Here is a 21,277-nt window from a genome sequence, read left to right as displayed (position 1 = left end):
GAATATGCCTGAAAATAGCTTTGTCCGGCAGCAATATCCACTGGAAGCAGTTCTGTTCATCTCTTCAAGCCCAGCGACTTCTCCTGTCGGGTCGCATTCGTCCGCTCTGAACCCGTCGCAACGGATCCGCGACGCATCTGTGAGGAAACCTTCACCGACGAGCTGAGCGCTCGTTGACCTTGACAGCGCTCCTCCCCTCGACGCCGGCACCGTGGGGGGTCCGACCGATAAACGTGTCGCGGCGCCCGCTTCAATTTTGTCCCTTGGAGAAGTGTCACAGCGGAATCAAATCGGTCACACTCAGAAGACGTGTTTGTGCGCTGAGGCCTTGAAATGTGTGGGAAGAGAGCAAAGGGTCGCATCAGTCGGTTCTGAGGGAACAAGTCTGAGCTGTTTTGGATTTGAAGCCTTATCAAAGGTGGACCTTTGCCCGTCAGAGCTGCACTCGTGTTGACTTAGGCCTGTGTCAGAGCTGAAGGCCGCGTAGACGGACTGGTCCCAGTTATCACGTGATGAGTCTAAAGAGTGACTCCAAACTCTCAAAGTGAACATGAAGGAAGAAAATGAAGAGTGGAGGAAAACCGGAGAACCGGAATTTGGACCGCGATAAAGAGAAATGTCCGGCATTTGAATATGTTCTGTCCAGGATCCTCCTCCTCCGTTAGCGGCTCACAAAGCGTCTCCTACGCGACGCTTCCGCCGCTCGGACGGCGTCTCGGACGCGAACGAGGCCATTCGTCTTTCATGCGACAACAGTTGGTGGCGATTAATAATAGCAGCACTTTTGTGTCGCCGGGACACTTTCTCGTGGAGCGTTCTGCTGGGGAAGATAAGCATCTGCAGCCCCTCCTTCATGAAGACGGAAGAGGGGATGCTGGACGTGCGTGTCATCACTGACTGGGTTGTGCACGTGGAAGACAGTGGAGAACGCTTGTAGATAAAGCTCATACATTCACCAAGAGGCTTCCATAATTGCAGCCTGGGCTCGATTTTCCCCTTTCTGCCCATATGAAGGAACCACACAAGGGCGGTGGGAGCGCTCAGGTAGGTGCCACTCGTATTAAGCTTATTCTTATTTTTATACTCTTAATTCGCTGCATTGCTTAATTAAAAGACATCAACACTCTGTAGCAAAGAGAGATTCAGTATAAAGAGCCAGCGCGTAGGCATGACTCAAAATCAGCAAACTGCCGGACACCGATGCACACAGGGTGACGCACTAGCCGACACCCCCCCCCCCCCCCTCCTCTCTCTCTCTCCCCCCCAAGTCGTGCGTCGCGCCGCTCTGACCGTCTCCTCGCAAGGGATTCGGTGCCACGACTTGCGCGCGAGACGCAGCGCCACCGCGAGCGCACGCCGCGCTCCCGTCTTTCCGGTTTTGGACCCGCATCCGCTGGGCAGGAGCGGCATCGTTCTGGTGAGGGGAGGGCGCGAGGATGACTTGAGACGCGCGACACGGCCACCGGTTCCGGCGAAGGCGGGCGAGCGGAGCGCGTCGAACGCCGGCGCCGCGCGTAACGCGGTTGGAGCAGGTGGACGGAGAGCCGCGCGGGATGCAGCTTTCCAGCAGGAACGCGCCGCGACGCAGCGGCGGCACTCCGCGTTTGCGCCGTCGGACAGTTCACCACGACAGGCTTCATATGACGAGCGAGTTTTCAATATAAAAGTGAGTAGAATGACTCTTTTTGAATTTTATTTTTGAATGGCACCTTTTCAAATGGGCGTCGTTGCGGTATCAAATGATGAAATCGCCTCTTCTAGTAAAAGTTACGCTCATATTAAATGGATCCTGGTCCGCGGGGTTGCGCGACACGCAGGACACCTGCTCGCGCTGCGCGTTAAACGATGGCGCAGGGGTTGGGAAGTTTTTGGCGCACAAGTTTTCGCTCCACCTGAGCTGAACCTGCGTCTTCTTTGGCACCGAGGGGGTGGATCGGACTGTGCGCTCATTCATCCCAGCAGCAAGAGCCACACAGGAGTCGCTTAATGGGGCTGGAAGGGATGAAGTCACCTGCTCGTTTCGGGAGAGCAGCGTCCACGTCACTGTCAATTAGAAACGGCGTCCCGCTGAGCCGGACGTTACCTCGTCGCAGGTCTCAATCATCCCATTAGACTTTGCAGGAGCCCTAATGGAGCGCTCAATTCCCCTTTTACGCCCAATAATGGGATTTCTGCCCCGCTGTACAATTAAAGTGCAAGAATGTTACCAAATAGTCCTGAAACCTATACTTTAATTAGCACGAGACATCCGTTCATTAGTGGGTGTATTATTAGGGCAGATTGCTATTGGCTCACGCGAACACGCGCGCGCACACACGCAGGAGGCATCAATTGTCCTCCCGTTAATCTAATCTCTACACTGTACGTAGAGAAACCAGTGTAGACGGGCCAAAGCTGTTTAGTTCGGTTCGGTTGTGGAAGCGCGAGCTGAACCGTCGGCCCCGTTGAGCCAGACGCTGTCCCTGCGGGGGGAGGGTGAGGGGGAGGGGGGGGTGAGAGCGCGTGCCACGGTGTCAGAGCTGTTTGTCCCCGAGATCAATTGAATAAACATTTGCCTTGGGCAGCGCTGTGCCCTCGTCCTTCCCCTCACACGCAGGCGTGCTGCACGTGCACGTGCACGCGCCGGTCTGGGCACGCGCGCACGCACGCACGCACGCATGCAGACAGACGGTGCGCGTCCCGGAGTCGTGTGAGTTAATCGGATCGTTAACACGGAGGCGGTCACCCCCCACGTCTCTGCATATATGCTTCAGTCCACGGCACACGTGGAAATGAGTCAAAAAGTGTTCACGAGCAGTAGGTGCTGCGTGATTTGTTTCTATGTTTGCCTAATGGTTTTTCAAATGAAGGAGAAACAGCCAAATGTCCTTCTGCCAAATGCTTGTTGCAATGAAAGCAAGACTCTTTCATTTGAATCCAAACTTAATTTGACTGCAAATAAATTAACCTTGCAGCTGTTGTCATGGATCTTAGAGAAACAAATCTCATAGAAAATTAGTATTTCATTTCATTTTTCACACTATGTTCTCCCTCTCTCTCTCTCCCTCTCTCTCTCTCCATAGATCTTTCTTGGTATCTCACTTCTTCTTACAGCTGGGATGTGATACTTGTTCCACATCCCCAAAAATCCCCACTCACCCCAATCCCCCAAATCCCAAAGCTTCAAATGTCCTTATCTTAAAACTTAACCCCCCAAAGCCATTTTCACAAAACTGTTTAAAGTACACAACACTGACCCCAAACCCCTCGATAAGACCGTGCCTCTCATATCTCGGCTTCTGTAGACGTGTGGAGCCCTTTAATCCCACCATGGCCTTAGACCAGTGGCCCTTCCTCCTGAGCCCCCCCAACACCTCCGTCCCCGAGCCCCTTCTGTACGACGGCTACGTCCAGGGGAACGAGTCCGACCTGGACCTGAACATTTCCAAGGCCAAGGCGCAGGAGCACCAGGACGCCACCAGCTCCGTGGTCATCACCTTCATCTACTTCATGGTGTGCGCCGTGGGGCTCTGTGGCAACGCGCTGGTCATCTACGTCATCCTGCGCTACGCCAAGATGAAGACGGTGACCAACATCTACATCCTGAACCTGGCGGTGGCCGACGTCCTGTGCATGATGAGCCTGCCCTTCATCGCCTTGCAGCTGGCGCTGGTGCACTGGCCCTTTGGGGAAGCCCTGTGCCGGGTGATCATGACTGTGGGTGAGTAGAAAGTCCAAAACGCCTCACGTAGCTCCTTCCATCCCCACTGACCGCTCATCGACTCCCCTCCTCCCGCCCAGACTCTCTCAATCAGTTCACCAGCATCTTCTGCCTGATGGTGATGAGCATCGACCGGTACCTGGCCGTGGTCCACCCCATTAAGTCCACGAAATGGCGGAAGCCCCGCGTGGCCAAGCTGATCAACCTGACGGTGTGGGGGGTGTCGCTGCTGGTCATCCTGCCCACCATGATCTTCAGCGGCCTGGACAAGGTCCCGGTGTGCGGCATCGTGTGGCCGGAGCCCCAGGACGTCTACTACACGGCCTTCATCTTCTACACGTTCTTCATCGGGTTCTTCCTGCCGCTGTCGGTCATATGCCTGTGCTACCTGCTCATCATCGTCAAGGTGAGTGTCGCGCGGTTCCGTTTCCGCCGTGGAGGTCTTGCGTGGCTGACGGAGCCGTCCTTCCGTTGCCAGGTGAAGTCGTCCGGCATCAGGGTGTGCTCGTCCAAGCGCAAGCGCTCCGAGCGCAAGGTGACGCGCATGGTGTCCATCGTGGTGGCCGTGTTCGTGCTCTGCTGGCTGCCGTTCTACGCCTTCAACGTCACCTCCGTCACGGGCTCCATCAACCCCACGTCCGCCGTCAAGAGCACCTTCGACTTCGTGGTGGTGCTGGGCTACGCCAACAGCTGCGCCAACCCCATCCTGTACGCGTTCCTGTCGGACAACTTCAAGAAGAGCTTTCAGAACGTGCTGTGCCTGAAGAAGGTGGCAGGCCTGGACGAGGCGGAGCGCAGCGACAGCCGCGCCGACCGGAGCCGCATGGCCAACGACACCGCCGTCCTCAGCGCCACGCTGGAGGCGCACAACGCCGCGCTGCTCAACGGGGAGCTGCAAACCAGCATCTGAGGGGGGAGGGGGTGACCCCTGCTAGCGACCCCCCCATGCTCCAACATGTGGGGGCAGGAGGATGATGTAATGCTGCTCACGGACACTGACACGAGCAAAGTCCAGAGAAAAGCAAACGGGTTGCGGGGACGTTTGCAGGTCACTGATCCTGACTGGCATCTATTTAGATTTAAAGAGGCTGGTCGGACCTGATGCTGAGAACACAACGCAGCCCTTTACGCTCCACACCCTGGACCCCGCTGTACATTTGCCCCGTCGCTCGTGGAATTAAAAAGGTTTGACTCCGGGTTCTCTACATGTGGAAATACGGCCGAGGAAGTCGGACAGTTCTCCAGAACCATATAGACATTCAGTTGGTCTTACAGGAGGCCGGCCTATGTCTCCGTTGGAGGATTGATTTGATCTGTGAACCCTTCAATTGAGCATCTTGGATTATTGATTATGTAGGAACCTCCGCAGCTTCTTGCGGAACGCTTTCACGTTGTAAAAATTGAGTTTTCAAATGCAGAGGCCTGCTGTAAAAATCTGCGTCACTGACGTGACCGGTGTTTGACAAATCAACCCGTGAGCGTCTTTTAACAGTCACTGTCATTTGTGCCAACAGTCCACAATCCGTTTGGGCGCCGTGTGTGTGTTTTTTTCCTGACATCTTCTTAATGTGTGGCTACTGCCCTCGGCTTCGCGTTCCGGCTGATGTCTGCATGTCACAGCCAACGGGGGGAAAATGTGTCAATTAGGCAGCGAGACGGGGAGCGAGCGGGAACACAGAGGAAGCGGAACGAGCTGGAGAACCTGCATGAATACTGGAGAAAGGAAGAGATCAGTGTGTGTGTGTGTTCTGCGTCATATTTACTCCCTATGTAAGATTATTTCTATGGGAGGCCACCAGTTCTCAGAATGTATCTGCACGCTTAAAAGGTGAATTAGGTCAGATTATTGCATTTCCATACAAAAAGTATCTATGATCCATTATTCATGTTTGAATTAATCTAGTAGTAGCAGCAACGTAATAATGTTTCGCAATGACTCGGTTTAGGGGAGTTTCACTCGAAGCTTTTCTAGGTAAGTATCTCTTAAACCCACTTTCGTTTTATTAGGCTTTAGTATCATCAGGTTGTTGAGTGTCTCGTGCTGTGATCTGCTAACACACCCTTCAGCTGGCTTCCACGTCCTGTCGCCTCGCGGACATCGAGCCAATAGCGCGCATCGACTTCTTCTTCTTCTTCTTCTTCTTCTTCTTCTTCTTCTTCTTCTTCTTCTTCTTCTTCTTCTTCTTCTTCTCGTTTCTGCGCTGGGATATCGGTCAACTCAGCGGCCATCGATCACTGCGATCAGGCGGAAGATCACACGAGGAAGAGGAAGCAGAGCAGACGGGCTCCTGGGGAAAAGCATCACACACACACACGCACACGCACACACACACTGTACATCCCATTCTCTCTCTCTCTCTCTCTCTCTCTCTCCCGCTGTACGCGCACCCCCGATGTAATTAATGGACCGCGGATCTCTAATAGACGAGGCTGTTTGCGCCAAATCCAGTGTCACTGTAGCGCGCGGCATCCTGTAGTAGCTGCTCTCGTTGTAAAAAAGAATAACCACTGAGCGTTTCTCAGATGACGCGCGTGGTGCGTGTTTGCGTGCGCCGCCGCGGCTGTCTCCTTTCGCCACTGTACAGTGTACAGCCGCGGGGAGAGAACCCGGGGGACGGAGACCCCCCGGGCTTCCTCTTCTCCTCGTTGATTTCATTTGTGAAGGGCTAGAACGCGCACACCCGAGGGTGCGCCGTTCGACGCGGGCACGCGCTCCGCCTGCGTCACACGCGTCCGTGCTGGACGACGGTTCAGTCGCGCTGACCTCAATCGACAAGTTTCCGGCGAGTTCATTGCGACACACGCGCTTGTTGTTGACGTACTTTGTGTAAATTTACTTTTATCGATGTGCCTTGAAACTGAAAATAAAAACCATGTTTGACAGTATTTCAACCCGTTCGACCAAACGACCAAAGGCCTTTGTACAGCACGGACTGGTTGGGAACCAAAACACAAGAGGCTTGCTTCAGTATGTGTCAATTCAACTCCACTGTTGGTGTGATAATAATTAACACTAATGTCTAAAGCAGATGTTTATTTGTGATGTTGCATAGACTATGATGTGATCACTGATTGTACTGGGGAGTGTCCTCGTCTCAGTGTCCATTAAAGTGCAGGTTTCTGCTGCCGTGGTCTAACCTGTGTGTGTGTGTGTGTGTGTATGTGTGTGTGTGTGTGTGTGTGTGTGTGTCTGTGTGTGTGTGTGTGTGTGTGTGTGTGTGTACATACTGTAGGCGATTAACATACATTGGCCCCATAGGTTTACCTGGAGTTTAAAGAGCTCTCGTCAGCATCAGTACGTCTCTGGTACTGGCTGCTTCCTGTTTGCTGTACACAGGTAAGGGCTAAACTAGGATTCACTGGGTTGTTAAATCTAGCTTGCAGCAAACAAGTTATTGCATTATTAGCGTCAGTGAAAGCAGCTCAGTGCACAGTGTTGCTCATAAATAAACAATAATTACAATCTTAAGGCTTAAAAAGCCTCCTAGTGGCGCGATCATAAAATATCATAAAATGCACCACGTTCTCGGTCAGCTCTGACAGATTAACGACCTACTGTGGCTAGAATCCCACTCAAATGTCAGGACGTTACAGACAACATCCAAATCACCTGCAGTGAAAGTCAGGTTTTAGCCAACAGTCGCCGCGACTTTCCTTCATTTCAACTCTAATACTTCTCCAGCCGGACTCGCCGCCGTGTGACTCACGGCTCGATTTGCACTGCAGAGGACTCGCTTCCACTGGGATAACAAGAAGTTTGGGGGGGGGGGGGTTGTTTCAATAACCACACAGAGAAAAATTACCTTTGGAAATCTGCCGTGATAAAACAGACTCCGGGTAACGCAAAGTTAAAGGAACTAGGCCAGACTACAAGCAGTACAAGCATCTTAAAGGTCCCCCATGAAGAACAGCTGAATTCTGGGACAGGATCTCACTTCTAACATACTTGAGTCCTAGAAAAGTACCAGAATGTCTAATGGGGGGATTTTAATAGATTTTATATGACGCTGAAGGTGAAGACTTAGCAGCTGTTCGCCTGGCGTTCGCCTCCATATGCTGCAGGCTGCCTCCACCTGCTGGTCGAACGCTGCTGCTGTGGCGACAGCGGCCGCCTTAAATCAAACCGTCCCCACGCGCCCTGGTTCCTCAGCAGACGCATCAGATTTCCTGTCGGGACGATGTTCAGCGACGTGGAAACGCTGTCCAACATGCAGCTCCTCGCTGTGACTGTGAGTTTTGCATGAATGACTGATTTAGTCATGATATGGTCATTTTTGCTTCTTCTGTTTTTCTTTTTTTTACTTACACGTGAACAGGCTTCCTTTTCTCAGAATTTGACTAGCCATCTGCAGAGCAGCTATTCTGGGTGTTCAGGTTTCTGAAGGAGGCGTGTGATCCAGCCCTTTCACCGTCTTTGACCTCTTCTGACCCACATTGTGAAGATGCTCGACGTCTTCATGTGAGGAAATTAATACCCGTTCATTCGGCTTTCACTCACTTTCCATATTTCAGCAGAATCATTAGCTTTGGCCTAATTGTTCCATACGAAACCAAGAAACATTTCATGCAGACAAACACTAAACATTCCACGTAGTTCGTCATCATCTGATTTACTTTTTGGCGTTGAGTGTGACTCAACATGGAGCCAAGTCTTCCTCAAAGGTACCTTCCCTCTTCCCCTTTTTGCCATTCATAATGTACATCTAGAACCTAATAACATCTAGTGGCTGTAATGATGCCTTGGACCAGACCTGGTTCTGATGCCTTGGTTACACCAATGTCTTTGTTCCATTATACCAAGACTAACGCTAGCAGGTTTTCCTTGTTAACCATGCGATCGTGCCACTTTATTAGGCCTTCAACCGCCCGGCTATGTGCTATCATACGATGCAATAGGTGTGACCCCTGTTGTTGATAGCTCAGCTCATCTCTTGCTTTCTAAATGCGTGTTCAGCGCCACAGATGCACCTGTTGTTCTCAGCTAAATCAGCGGGTAGTAAAACAGAACTAACACCTTTTAATGACTTTTCACCGCATCATTTCCGGCGGCTTCCAGCAGCTGCAGCCAGCGTGAAAGGCGCTGAGTAGGACAAGACTTTAGGGAAACCGCTGGACGGAGTAACAAAGCGAGGTGAGCCTCGAGTCGCCTTCAGATCCCTTCTAGTCTGCTCACTCTGAATGTGGACATCCAGAGCAACGCGGCCCAACTCCTTGTGTGCGATTCCTCGCTGAGCGCAAGGTGCGATTCCAACCGGTTTCGCACTGATGTGAAGGAAGTGAACTTAGTCACATCTTCTGAATTTACTACGGCCTGCACTGATAACCAGCAGCGGTGAGTCACTAAGGTGAGTCAGGTTCAACTTACTGAAGATCACACCAAAGAGTCATCATTTTTGTCACTGTGTTTCAGAATGAGGCATTAGCTTCTAAATATTTGTTTTATAATTTATCCCTTTAGACATTTTCCTTCCTTATTTCTTAGAGAAACAGTAGAATATATTGAAGTCCATCTTAATGAATGATCATTTTTTGTGAGAGTTGATAAGAGAAGCTAACGGTTTACATAAAATAAATAAAGCAGCTTCAATAACATTTGCAGTTTCTACAGTTGGTTTGTCCTTTTAGGGGTCACGTGAATGCCGGAGTCCATTGCAGCTGTCAATCAGGCAAGAGGCGGGGTTCTGGACAGGTCACCAGTCAATCATAGAAATAAGGGCGCCTCTTTTCAATATGTAGGGATGGTATTAGCCAGATGAAGAGCAGGGCCACGATATGCTTCGAGCTAAGTTCAAGTGATCAGTTCGTCTGTGCCAACTATCACTGAGTCTGCTAGAGGTGCAGACCTCTGGACTTTGCACCCGGGGTTTGGTCTTGAACCGATGATACAGCAGGAAAAGTGTAAACTATGTCAACCTATGTCAATTCACACGGGTGAATTTCTGTCAAGTCCTATGGAAAATAGCAGTCAGGACTTTCCTGAGGAGAACAGGATCATGAGCTGCTTCAGTCTTTGTTTCAGACCCACTAATAATAACAACAGGAACCATAGCTTTTTGAAAACCTAAGTGGAAAATGTGAACTAAAGGTGAGTGAGTCTAAACGTCACCACTTCATTCTCTGTTTCTGCTCTGTTGAAGCTGTAAAGGCCCAATTTTAATGTGTATGGAAGTGTCTTACTATTAGTTGGTTTGTGCTGATTGTCCTGTGATTTAGTACTGTATGTGCTACAGTATGTGGGGGGATGCTCCTCACACACACACACACACACACACACACACACACACACACACACACACACACACACACAGCGGGGAAGTCCCACAACAGACAGTGAGGTCATACTCAAATGAGCTCCCATGTTGAAATACAGGCTTGGCTCATTCGCGTCTGCAGACCGAGGATCCTCCCGCCGCTGCTTCATCTCGCCAGGTGAGTGAACGCTCCGAACAGCATTTTCAAGCTAAGCGAGGTACAAATTGCTGTTTTCGGCCCGGACGGGACTCGAACCCATGACTGCAGCGTCCGTTCCCCTCTCTGAACGGCAGGTGGTAACAAACGGCAGAATCCGGGTCGCCTCATTGGGTCGTCACTCTGAACCTTGTCTTTGTTCTGAATGTGAGTTGTGTTTTTGTCACACATGCGTGGAAAAAGTAGCCCAAGGTGTGGTGAGAAGTAAAAAGCGTGACCAAAAATGACAAAAAAAGGGTTCAAGCAACAACAAAACACATTAAAAAGCACAACGCTGGTTCTGGGTGATTTGAATTAGTAAATATGGAATAGAAAACCTTTTTTTTACACTACGATAGCGACACATGTACATGTGAAAGGCCTGAGTGAGTCTTGATCATCAGGGCGTGACAAATACACTCAAGAAGAAATAAGGCTTTGTGTGCTCGGAGGCAGTGGAGGGTGGAGGAGGTTCTTCACAGTCCGTCGACTCGCGACCCGCCAGAGCGGAGAAGTACGCGTTTGACGTGACTTATTAAAAAGGACGAAAATGACCCAAAATGCAGCGAGGACGGTGTGCCGGGGATTAGCATTAGCTACCTTTAGCTCCATGTACGACGGGGCGGCTTTAAAACACAGAACCGACTAAAACCATGCTAAACAGTGCTACTGTCTGTGTGTGTGTCGCTGTGAAGGTCACCGGGGCTGATGGGTAAAAAGTGTTGCGAGGGCAAACACTGGGACGGTCTGCTCAAGAAATGCGTGGAGTGCCGTCTGACCTGCCAGGAAACGCACATGAACAGCAGATGCATCAGCTACTGCAGTTAGTAACACGCATGCACCCGCCCGCACAACCACCTGAAATGAGGAAATTCACATTATTTTCTAACACAATAGTAGATGGGTCCATGCTGCTTATAAGCATGATCCGCATGCATCACGTGTTCTACGCCCTCCTCTGCACCAGAGTCGCTTCAATGCAAGGCCACGCCGGGACACTACTACGACCTGCTGCTGAAGAAATGCATGAGGTGCTCTGACATCTGCGGCAGACATCCGGCCGAGTGCTCCCAGCACTGCCAGAGTGAGTTCAGCCTGCAGCCATGTTGTAAATGTGACGTTTGTCGCCCACGTCTGACGACTAAACTGCCCGCTGCTCCCCAGCGTCCACGGCCCCCGTGACCGGCGGCGCGTTGACGGCCGAGGTAACGGGCGTGAAGGCTTCCAGAGACCTGTCCGTGACGACGGGACTAGAACCCCCCGGTATCTGGATGTATCCGCTGCTGGCCCTGTGCGTTGTGCTGGTGGTTGCCAGCTTGTCCGCAGCCCTGGCGGTGTTCCCGAGAAGAGCCAGGAAGGGGGCCTCGAACCCAGGAGCCAAGAAGGCCAGCGCCAAGCAGGAGGCCGGCCCCCCGCGGGCCCAGAAAGGTCACGACGGGGTCAAAACCAGCCAAGGGCCAAACAGAGGCGCAGCAGTAAGAGTAGTAACACTTCACTTCCCTCTGTATCCGCAGATGTTGTAACGAATCCAAGCCGCCCGGCCGAGCCCTCCGAAGAGCCCAACCCGACGGAGACCTGCGTGTGCGTGCACTGCTTCCCGGACCTGAAGGCCCTGGGCCAGAGCAGCGACGGGCCGCTGAGGGCCCCCTTCACGTTCTACCAACAAGCCGTCCACAAGGGCCCGACCCCAAAGGGAGCCTCCCTCTGGAGCGAGGACAGCCTGTACACCTCGGGGATAGAGGTCCACGAGGAGGCGGCAGTGGGATGAGTCCGCCCGCTAACCGTCAATCGGACCGTCGGAAAGGAAAACTGAAACGGATGAATGTGTCCCAGGCAAAAATCTAACGTTTGATAGGAAATAAATAATACTAACAAAGCTACACTGTTTAGTTAATAACCATCACATCACAACATCTGTTTGAGATCAGGTTATTTTCTTAGTTGTATATTGTTTCAGAAATTAGGTCCATTGGCTTTATCATTGTTTTCTTCCCTGTAGTTACTGTATTTGCTTTTTAATGAGCTCAACGTCACAGACAGCACTAGACGATAAAATGAAGACCGAACTATCAGCTTGGCCATTCAACGTCCCACATCTACACTGGAACACTGGAAAAGCTGCAACATTTAACAGGCTGATGCCTAAAAAAGCCAAAGAGAGAAGTAGAATCTCTGTAAAAATCTAAATGAACTTCTGCTACGACAGTTCTCTGGTACGTTGACAGTGAAAGTAGACTTCAATGAGAACCGGGTGCTGATCAGTCACGACATTCAAAAGCAAAAAGTCGGACGAACGCGTATAAATACCGCTTATACTTGTATACGTCAATAAAAGAGCAACCCACAGAAGGTTACAGATATAGATTTGTCTTTATTTGAGTGTTTTAATCACTGTGTCCAGTTGCTGCAGCAGTTCTATGAGAGGAATGACCGATCGAGTTTCCGAGGCCCAGATCCCGCGACGCAGAAGAACAAACAAACTGAGGCGGATCTGTAAATAAACTGTACATATATATATACTCTTCACATACAATATCACCATGTGGGAGAAAAAAAAAAGATCCTATCAAAACGTGATGCTTAGCTCAGACAGCATGCTGAATGCAAGTACTGATTCAGTACACGGACACGCGGCACATACGCACGCACACGTGCATACAAACAGAAACACAAACAGTTTTTTTCCCCTCCCTCCCACCTTTGGGTCTCACACACACACACAGAAATAAAGCGACATGCTGCCGACGGTCAACACTACAGGACTGAGCTTCTCACTTCTTATATATACTTTTCATCGAGAATAACATCCATCTTTTTTGTTTCGTTTCCTTTTTTTTTGGCCATTTACCTGAAATAGCACAACAACAATAACATAACTTGACATTAAACGTTTCCTTCTGAAACGTCCCCCGACCCAAAAGAACTTTGTATTTGTACTATTTTGCATTTGCGTACAAATTAATGATCAATACACGGTTGATGGGGAAAAATGATTCACAGACTGATCATGTAACATGAAACCAATAGCGTTGTTCCGTTATTATAAAAATATAATATTCATGTACTGTGTGATCTGTAGCCAGCCCTGAAGCAGAGCGGGCAAAAAGAAAAGAGTCCTCAGAAGGTCTGACTGACAGCTGCAAACTCATGAGTAATTTGTGGATTCACCAGCATCGATACAATGTTCATAACACCGCCGAGTTTTTCCCACTCCGTATTTAGAAAAAAAATGCATTAGGAATATTTCCATCCTCGCGATATTTGGTCATTTAGAAGAAAGTGGGCGTTTTGGACCGGTGCGCTTGTGTCTAGAAAGATGAGCGTTCATGTTTGTGGGTAAAACAGGGGAAGTTTGCGGCTCCGCTTCTCAAGTGCGCGCGGCTGTTGGGTAAATGCATCTGTGCAGGCGTGGAGCAGATGTTGGTGAACAGCATTTGTGATCAAGTAAACGTTCCCGAGGCGAAATACAAACTAATTCTGTCCCTGTCCGCGTCTAAAAGGGGGAAAAAATAGGGGATATACCACTATTTGGTTACAGATGGAGTTTGCAGAAACGTCTTTCTTTCAACACCTGTCACAGTTGTTTTGTCTTTAGCTCCTGAATTTCAGTGCAACGTCTACTCGTGCCGCACCCCGAACGCGTCCCCCCTCCAATTTCCTGCATCTTGTTTGGCTCCTGAAAGCAGACGGCTCATTCCCCAAAGTCACACGGAACAACTTCACGTGTACGTACTGTAACAATGGCTCCGCGCTAGAAACTGCAACTTAATAGTGGCACAGGGAAGAGGAGCTCCGTTTGCTTCCCGCTCTAGTCACTTATTTGGGAACAGGTGCCAAAGTCTTCCTCATCTCCTCCTGCAGGCGGAACGGGTGGAGTCGTCTATTCGTACTCCAGGAACTGTTTGTGGTAAAACAAAAGGTACCTGGGGAGGTGAAAGCAGCAGTGTTGGTAACGAGCAGGAGTGAAACGCGTGTTTAATTCCTTAATTCCATCTAAAAGCATCATTGTTAGGAGTGTTGGATGCTGCGGCTCGCTCACCCTTCGCTATCCAGCACGTCCTTGATGGTTGCCTTGGTGATGATGGCATCGTCGCATTTGAACCACTGGTCCTTGTGCTGCCGTATGAAGGTGGTGTAGTGTCCGCTCTCTAGCGTCCCCTGGTGGTTCACCACAGCAAAAAGACTATATCTGCAAGCAACAGGAAGAGAAAGGGATGCTTAGTTTAATAGCTCTGTTCAAATGCTAATTAAGGTTCATCAGCTTAGCATTATTGTGATCCAATGACAACCCATGATGTGCACTGGAAAGAGTGCCCATGTGTGGTTCATTCTTAGACACTGGGCCTGTACTATAAAGCAGTTCAGACAGTCTTACTTGTTGTCATTATTGAAGGGGTCCACAGTCTGCTGGTACTGCCCGTTCATCCTGCTTTCTTTACTGAAACACACGGCGGAACAACTTAATCACAACACATGCAGTTGACACCAAGAACAGTCTTTTCACTGGCTTCCAAGAAACAACCAATGTCCCACTTATACACTACGGATATGACTATGGCTAAAATGTTTAGCTTATTACTAAAATCGGGCTTTCCTTCCATTTATCCCATGTACTGCATCTACCTAGAGGCCATGAAAGGCGTCATATCCAGCTCCAGAGGGAAAGAGACGTACGTCGTGATCTTCCGTCGTAGTTTGGCCGAGTGCTCAAACCTCTGAAAACACACACACACACACACACACACACACACACACACACACACACACACACACACACACACACACACACACACACACACACACACACACACACACACATATTAAAAGACTGCTGTGATGGTCAGAGAGCCCTGAATTAGCGGTCACCATACGCTCTCGCTCTCACTTTGAGGTGAAAACAGGCCACGATGGGCAGCTTCTTCATGGTCAGCTGCTTTGTGGACTCCTGGTAACTATGGCAACCGCTGCACTTAATCTTTGCACTGCTTCCCAGGTGCTCCGGTCTGGTGAACCTAACATGGCAGAGGATGGGGGTTAACGCATGTGTTTGTGTTGATGCTGCTGCTGTCTGAGGTCACTGCTCTGTGGTCTGGGGAGAAACCAGAATGAGTTTCAAGGATCCAGGTTTTGCACATGCACAGCCACATGCAAACTGGACCAATAAGGCTGAATATTATATATTATATATAACTGATTAACATTCATTAATGTTAATGCCATTTCATTACCTGCGCAGACAATCTGTAAGCGTTGTCGCTCCACTGGTGTGACTTTCTCCGTTCAGTGCTGATCCGTCTCCTCCGGGACTCAGGGGCCAGAACGGTGTCGAGGAGCCCGGCAGGTCCAGACTGATGTCCCAGAACGGGTCTATGGTTGTTGAAACTCCACTGGAGGGAAGACAGGAGAACATGAATATGAGATTTTGACGCATCATCTGCATCTGTGTCAAAGTTTACTCCAGAGATAATTCTCAAATATGGTGCAAACTACAGGAGGAGAAACAACAAGTTATATTTACTGCATCAAGATGAGCCAATAGTGTCTCTGGCCACCAGGTGGAACCAGAGATTAACTTTAACAGACTGCCATGAATGGGCTTTCCTGTTGCTGCAGTGAAGCAGTTGTTGTGTGTAAGTGTGTGTGCAGTCGATGGTGCAATGTGTGAATGACGGAGGGGAGGCGAGACGGAGGGGTCAGTTCAAGGCAAGATATCAGAGACGGGTAAAACAGCAGCACTTCAAAGGCAGGAGGTGGAAACCTCTCCACAACACACACACTCACTGGCACACTTGACAGGTGACATCAGACTGCAGGCCTCCTGTGAAGATCTGGTCGATGATGCAGTTACAGTGATTGGGGTTGTTGGCTTTCTTGCCGTTGTCATCTGTGTGAACATGAAAACAAACACAAACCAGTCACTAAAAGCGATGCAGTGGAACTTTACTGTCATTGCTTATGTGTCCAAAAAAGCCTCATCTGTCATGTCAGCTTCCACATCTCCTCTGTGTGTGTGTGTGTGTGTGTGTGTGTGTGTGTGTGTGTGTGTGTGTGTGTGTGTGTGTGTGTGTGTGTGTGTGTGTGTGTGTGTGTGTGTGTGTGTGTGTGTGTGTGTGTGTGTGTGTTGGTCTCTCTCTCTATAATATTTAGCGTTTCTCCTGGCCTTTTCTAGCTGATTTCTGTGTTTCCATCTATGTGCACATGCAGATTTGACCTTTGCAGTGTCTGTGCAGAACATCCAGCGCTGCAATGAGGAACTCGTGTGCGTCCTGCTGCTCGTACCCGGCCAGGTGACGGGCATGCGTCCACACCAGGTGGAGGAGGCGGAACGGGATGTGAGGCGAGCGATGGCCTGAGTAGAACTGCAGAGGGAAGGCCTGCGCGTGAGGGGAAGCTTCCCGCTGCGCCAAACTGCACTGGTTAAGCGAAATAAAACGGGCAGTCACCTCCTGGAACAGCTGCGACATCTCACACACCAGGCAGGAGTTGCTCTGCATCTCGCACTTGTGCCGGTCGGACAGGAAGAAGTCGCGCAGCAGCGGCGTGTGCGTCAGCGCCTGCACGATGCAGTTCATGAAGCACGTGTTGCCCAGGTTTATCAGGCCGCGCAGACCTGGACGCGGAGGAGAAACACAGGCAGTGGACATTATGACGGGCCCGAGGCGGAGGGAGCCCAAACCACACCCACACGGGAGGAGGAGGGGAGAGCGGCGAGCCTCGCAGATCAGCAGCCAGGCCTGCGATTTCCCTCACCTGAGACGGTGCCAGGGATGTTAGCGGCGCCACAGGCTGCTGCGAGGTGCTAAACATATGCCGGCTCCCCTCTCTCCCACACACGCGCCTTCATTCAAGCTTCATCCGCAGCGTTCGCTGCCGCACAACAAAACGAGGGCCGTTTGTCCACGCCGGCTCCTCTCCTCAACCGCCGGCTCCCGGAGACACCCACCGATAGTGCAGTTGGAGGTGATCCTCCTCCTCTTGGGGTTGTGTCGGAGCAACTCCAGCTCTCGCTTGGTGGGCTCCCACGTGGAGTACTTCTCCCCTATACCTGCAACGCATACACACATTTGAATGTCTGCTTGCTGCGCTGTGCTGTTGTGTCAGACAGAATCAGGAATCAGGCAGATGTGGATTTGTTTAATTGGATGCTGTTATTTGCGGTGCGTTATGAAAGATCAAAACCTGCTTTAGAAAATAATAGATATTTGAAAAATCCTCAGTTCTACTGTTGTGTTGTTATGAAAGGTAGGACAGGATTGTGTTTGCTGAATTCAGCAGTGTCTCCCATGCTTACACACTGTACCTTGCATTTTCCAGGCTTTTCTTTGTTCCTCTTTGGCAATCTGTTCCATGTCTTTGTCATAGACGTAGTCTTGGCACATAAAACAGTAAATTCCCCCATAAAGCAGGTCAATAGCTGGCAAGACAAAAGGAGACAGGCGGAGGGAGAAAAGGTAAATGAAAACAATACGTGTTCAAAGGCGTTGTGTGTCTGTTAGAGCGTAATAAATACTGTAGCTGTGTGAACTGCTAACTGCTTTATTCTCTCCAGGTCTATTCGGGTTTTGTTGCCATGGAGCCGAGATGCCAGGTAGCAGGGTATTATCTGCTCCATCCAGGAAGGATGAAGAAGAGCAGTGAGGAGTCAAAAGGTGAGGAGGAGGGAGGTGCCTATGTAACACACACACACACACACACACACACACACACACACACACACACACACACACACACACACACACACACACACACACACACACTCGCGATAGGATGAGAAACTGAGCTTTTAGTACATTTAGATTAAGTCGAACAACTATGAACATCTAAGGGGTCATCAGGTAACCATGGGAACAAGAGGATATACAGAGACGAGCGCAATCCGAGGCTGCACAACGGAATACGGCAGATAAGGCATTGCATGGGATGAAGGGGAGGGAAAAAAACAAAAGAGGAGGAGAGGCAGGAGAGGAAGGAGGGGCCGCGATTTAATGGGGGCTAATTCCACAGGGGTTTGTTAAAGACGACTTAATTACCTCCTCGCCAGTCAGCCGAGAGCTGCGCTGCGCTCCTCCCTTGCTGCCGTATCGGAGTGTGTCTTGCTCTACTTTGTTTCCTGTGCTTCGCAGCATTTAATTTAGCTGCCAACCTAATTAAACTGGCGGTTACACTCCATGGGAGGCGCGCTCGCACAGGAGGACCTTCCCGAGTAAAATTATCCTCAGAACACGACACGAGAAAGGAGGCGGCCCCTGATTCGGCGGATTCAGATCCTCAGGTGAGGAATTTTAAAGCAGAGGTGGACTCTGGACTCTTACACACACACACACACACAAATGTGCAAATAAATGTGGATGCTGTCACCGAATAAACACACTTCAACCTCTAATCTGTCCGCCATCCATGTACGAGTGTCATCCCTCACACAAGCTCCAGGAGACTTTGATGCAGCTGCTTCAACGGAGCGAGTTCAGGTATTATTCAGCGCCTCCCCCTGCGAGGGAGCGGAGACTTTCGAGCGGTGTTGTGATTATCACGAGCCATGTGTCCCTGTGGGAGTAGCAGGGATCGGGGAAAGCAGCCAACTGTTCTTGGTGTTCAGCAAACACCCACGTCTTTGTTCAAATCTGGTGCCATCCAGATTGTGTCTGTTTGATGCAAATATTTAATTCAAAAGGAGAAGCTGCTTGCGCGTTTCCCCACTCGGAACAGAGCGACCTTCATGCGAGCGGTTGTGGGGAACGCTGTGCGGTTGATACGCGCCTCTGAAAATAGACGGCTTCTCCGGCGTCTTTAAAAAAAAAAAAAAAAAAGGAGGAGCGCTGCACAGACGCCATGCAAATTAGCGATATCACCTACCAGAGGTTTTACATTCGCTTCTCTGGCCTGGAATAATAATTGTGCTTTTCCACGCGGAAAAAGTTCATTTTGGAGGAAAGATTGTGAGACGGGGGAGGCGCTCACCATAAAGCAGCTTCCACCAACAAAGACCTCAGTCCTAAACCATCACTAGGTCCACTAATGGCTAGAAGCACATACACAAACGCCCTTGAGGTCATGTATTTGGCTGTTGCTGTAGTGTAGAGGACACTCGGGGGGCCTTGAATTGCTCGTGTGCCGTACCCAAGTTGTGCCTTTTGCTCTTGGCGTGCTCGTGGATGTGTTTTTTGGCAAAGCAGGCGAAGAAGACACAGTAGAGGCAGGAGTGGAGTCTGTTGAGGTGGGCGCCGCACATGTGGCAGACGCATGACTTGGCCTGAGGGAGAGAGGGGAGACGACGCCAGAGGCATTAACGGGGAAACAAAAGGAGAGACCCACAATGCACACCCACACAATCAGAAGCTCTGGTTCTATCTAGGAAAACACGCAATTAAAAATATATCCACACAGTTAAATGCTGGTCATGTCGTCACTACGCCAGTGGAGCCTTGCCGTTATCATCCGTGGAACCCCCCGCTGTGTCTACATCACATTTATCCAAGTACATGTCACGGATGAGCAGGAGTATGTATTTATGTGTATGCGAGAGCAATAATACACAATGTGCCAGATGAAATGGCATTTGTCTTGTCCAGTGAAGGGGAAGATCCTCATTGCGGTTGGGCGGGTGTGAGAAGATAAAGAGAATAAATATCAGTTGTGTTTGCTATTACTTTTATAATTTGCTCTTTCAAAAGGATCTGTATTTACTAATAATCTCAAGAGTGCGCACAGTGCCAGAACAGAAGACTGGCACGTGTAGCGCCACGGGGGGTCAATACGCAGCCTTTGCGCCAGCCTCGTCCACTCTGTGGGGCAGGGTGGGCGCAAGGACGCGGGCGCGTGCGGGAGAAGAGCCCGCAAAATACCCCCTGCGCGTATTTCACGCCTCAGGAAGCTGTGCGCGTGGCAGAGTGCGGACGGACGCTCCGGAGCACAACCCGTGCACTACGGATGAGCACGCGCTAAAAACGGCGCTCATCGGATGCGCCCTCACCTGTGATGCGCCATAAAACGCCGCCCTCGCGGGAACGTGTGCACGTCGATGTGATCGATCCTGTCGCGTAATGCGGCAGCAGTTAAAACATCTGGCATTCGATTGGCGCGAGGACGGCCAGAACGCACAATAGATGATTTATAACTCATTACTGGCTTCCGGGCGAGGGAGCACCAGCGGGTACGGTGCAGCTCGTCTGCAGCGCGCTGCTGGAAGGAAGTGGAGCCACTGCAGGCGCGGTGTCAATGCAAACAGATGCACATCAGCCTCTGGGTCTATGACGCGGTCCCCGCCGCTGAAACAAGCCACCGGTGGGGTTCACCGAGCGGCACTTCGCCATTTGAGCGGTAACAAGCGACCCTCAGCGTGGTCGGTGGGAAGTGGGGTGTGTGTGTGTGTGGGGGGGGGGATGCAGCCATTTGGCATTCAAGGCACTTGTGTGGCGATTTGTGTTTTTTTGGTAGGGCGGGGAGCCGTCCACACACGCGACGCCAGCCCACGCACGAGCACACACGCGAGCACGCGCACACACATACACACGCACGCACTCCCGTCCCCGGGTACGGGACGACTCTCCTCTAACCGCTCGCGCCCCTCCGTCACTTGTTACCTTGCGCCTTCTGGTCTCGGCGGAGCCGCTCCACACGAAACACTGATAGATGACCCTCAGGTTCTGCTTCCAGTTGTCTACTTTAAAGCCGTTGACATGGGGGCAGCCTGCGGGACTCATGGTAGTCGCAGCATCCGGCTTGACCGTCCTTTAGGCGATGAAACCTGTTCCAGTCCCTCAGCGCTGACCCGGTCCAAACAGGCAGGCTGGCGCACTAGCTTGCCAGGTTCGTTATCCTCCGATGGCTGCGTTCTGGCTAACTGGACATGTCTGGGTTGCGGCAACCGAGACACGCGCAGTAGCGAACATATAGACGGAATTTCCCGTGTGCGTCTATTTGAAACGGAATATAGTGTGTGGATTTGAATCCGGAATATAGTCGGTTACGCAGTTCTCCACATTCGCAGAATTACATGTTAGCACGCTGGCTAAACTTGGTTAGCATTGAAATTTCAACAGTAGCATACACAGTAAGCGTCGTCAAGACCCACCTCATTCATAGCATGGTCCAATGAACGCGGAGTGCCGCCCATGATTGGCGTGCGTTAAC

At 50.7% G+C, this 21,277-nt stretch overlaps 3 protein-coding genes across 5 annotated transcripts; 2 read left to right on the top strand and 1 right to left on the bottom strand.

The window, feature by feature from the left end:
* The first annotated feature begins 233 nt into the window (after nucleotides 1–233).
* Nucleotides 234–6,837, top strand: sstr2a (somatostatin receptor 2a). 2 transcript variants are annotated; one of them, XM_029133301.3, is made up of 5 exons: nucleotides 234–1,044; nucleotides 1,269–1,666; nucleotides 3,063–3,700; nucleotides 3,781–4,106; nucleotides 4,179–6,837. In XM_029133301.3, exons 3-5 carry the CDS (start codon nucleotides 3,310–3,312, stop codon nucleotides 4,608–4,610), a joined length of 1,149 nt encoding a protein of 382 aa, XP_028989134.1. In that variant the 5' UTR covers nucleotides 234–1,044; nucleotides 1,269–1,666; nucleotides 3,063–3,309; the 3' UTR covers nucleotides 4,611–6,837. The 2 variants fall into 2 exon arrangements, with proteins under 2 accessions (XP_028989134.1, XP_028989136.1); XM_029133303.3 differs by lacking the exon at nucleotides 1,269–1,666.
* Nucleotides 6,838–6,969: 132 nt separating this feature from the next.
* On the top strand, nucleotides 6,970–12,496 carry LOC114845381 (tumor necrosis factor receptor superfamily member 13B). The gene is made up of 5 exons (XM_029133304.3): nucleotides 6,970–10,129; nucleotides 10,843–10,970; nucleotides 11,115–11,231; nucleotides 11,312–11,575; nucleotides 11,662–12,496. The coding sequence occupies exons 1-5, from the start codon at nucleotides 10,047–10,049 to the stop codon at nucleotides 11,913–11,915; spliced, it is 846 nt and encodes a 281-aa protein (XP_028989137.1). The 5' UTR covers nucleotides 6,970–10,046; the 3' UTR covers nucleotides 11,916–12,496.
* Nucleotides 12,497–12,498: 2 nt separating this feature from the next.
* On the bottom strand, nucleotides 12,499–21,222 carry usp22 (ubiquitin specific peptidase 22). 2 transcript variants are annotated; one of them, XM_029133299.3, is made up of 13 exons: nucleotides 20,728–21,222; nucleotides 19,265–19,397; nucleotides 17,448–17,561; nucleotides 17,091–17,192; nucleotides 16,591–16,757; nucleotides 16,359–16,506; nucleotides 15,929–16,031; nucleotides 15,376–15,534; nucleotides 15,033–15,159; nucleotides 14,771–14,862; nucleotides 14,523–14,585; nucleotides 14,187–14,336; nucleotides 12,499–14,070 (listed from the first exon to the last, which is right to left on the bottom strand). In XM_029133299.3, the coding sequence occupies exons 1-13, from the start codon at nucleotides 20,845–20,847 to the stop codon at nucleotides 14,028–14,030; spliced, it is 1,521 nt and encodes a 506-aa protein (XP_028989132.1). In that variant the 5' UTR covers nucleotides 20,848–21,222; the 3' UTR covers nucleotides 12,499–14,027. The 2 variants fall into 2 exon arrangements, with proteins under 2 accessions (XP_028989132.1, XP_028989131.2); XM_029133298.3 differs by having other exon boundaries at nucleotides 17,658–19,397; nucleotides 20,728–20,743.
* Nucleotides 21,223–21,277: the final 55 nt, after the last annotated feature.

The sequence above is a fragment of the Betta splendens genome, chromosome 19 (genome assembly GCF_900634795.4).
Source record: "Betta splendens chromosome 19, fBetSpl5.4, whole genome shotgun sequence".
In the NCBI taxonomy this organism is placed as follows: domain Eukaryota; kingdom Metazoa; phylum Chordata; class Actinopteri; order Anabantiformes; family Osphronemidae; genus Betta; species Betta splendens.
Note: the sequence above shows the minus strand (reverse complement) of the source record. Positions and strands in the feature narration are given on the sequence as shown.

Bases quoted from the DNA above. Each gene is read 5' to 3' on its own strand.
- sstr2a (XM_029133303.3), top strand. From the start codon at position 3,310: ATGGCCTTAGACCAGTGGCCCTTCCTCCTGAGCCCCCCCAACACCTCC. The intron at 3,701-3,780 runs GTGAGTAGAAAG...CCTCCCGCCCAG, and splicing joins CCGGGTGATCATGACTGTGG to ACTCTCTCAATCAGTTCACC. The intron at 4,107-4,178 runs GTGAGTGTCGCG...TTCCGTTGCCAG, and splicing joins ACCTGCTCATCATCGTCAAG to GTGAAGTCGTCCGGCATCAG.
- LOC114845381 (XM_029133304.3), top strand. From the start codon at position 10,047: ATGAGCTCCCATGTTGAAATACAGGCTTGGCTCATTCGCGTCTGCAGA. The intron at 10,130-10,842 runs GTGAGTGAACGC...GTCGCTGTGAAG, and splicing joins CCGCTGCTTCATCTCGCCAG to GTCACCGGGGCTGATGGGTA. The intron at 11,576-11,661 runs GTCACGACGGGG...CTGTATCCGCAG, and splicing joins CCCCCCGCGGGCCCAGAAAG to ATGTTGTAACGAATCCAAGC.
- usp22 (XM_029133298.3), bottom strand. From the start codon at position 17,967: ATGTTCATAGTTGTTCGACTTAATCTAAATGTACTAAAAGCTCAGTTT. The intron at 17,562-17,657 runs GTATTTATTACG...TTGTCTTGCCAG, and splicing joins TAGCAGTTCACACAGCTACA to CTATTGACCTGCTTTATGGG. The intron at 16,758-17,090 runs GTGGGTGTCTCC...CTCCGCGTCCAG, and splicing joins CACCTCCAACTGCACTATCG to GTCTGCGCGGCCTGATAAAC.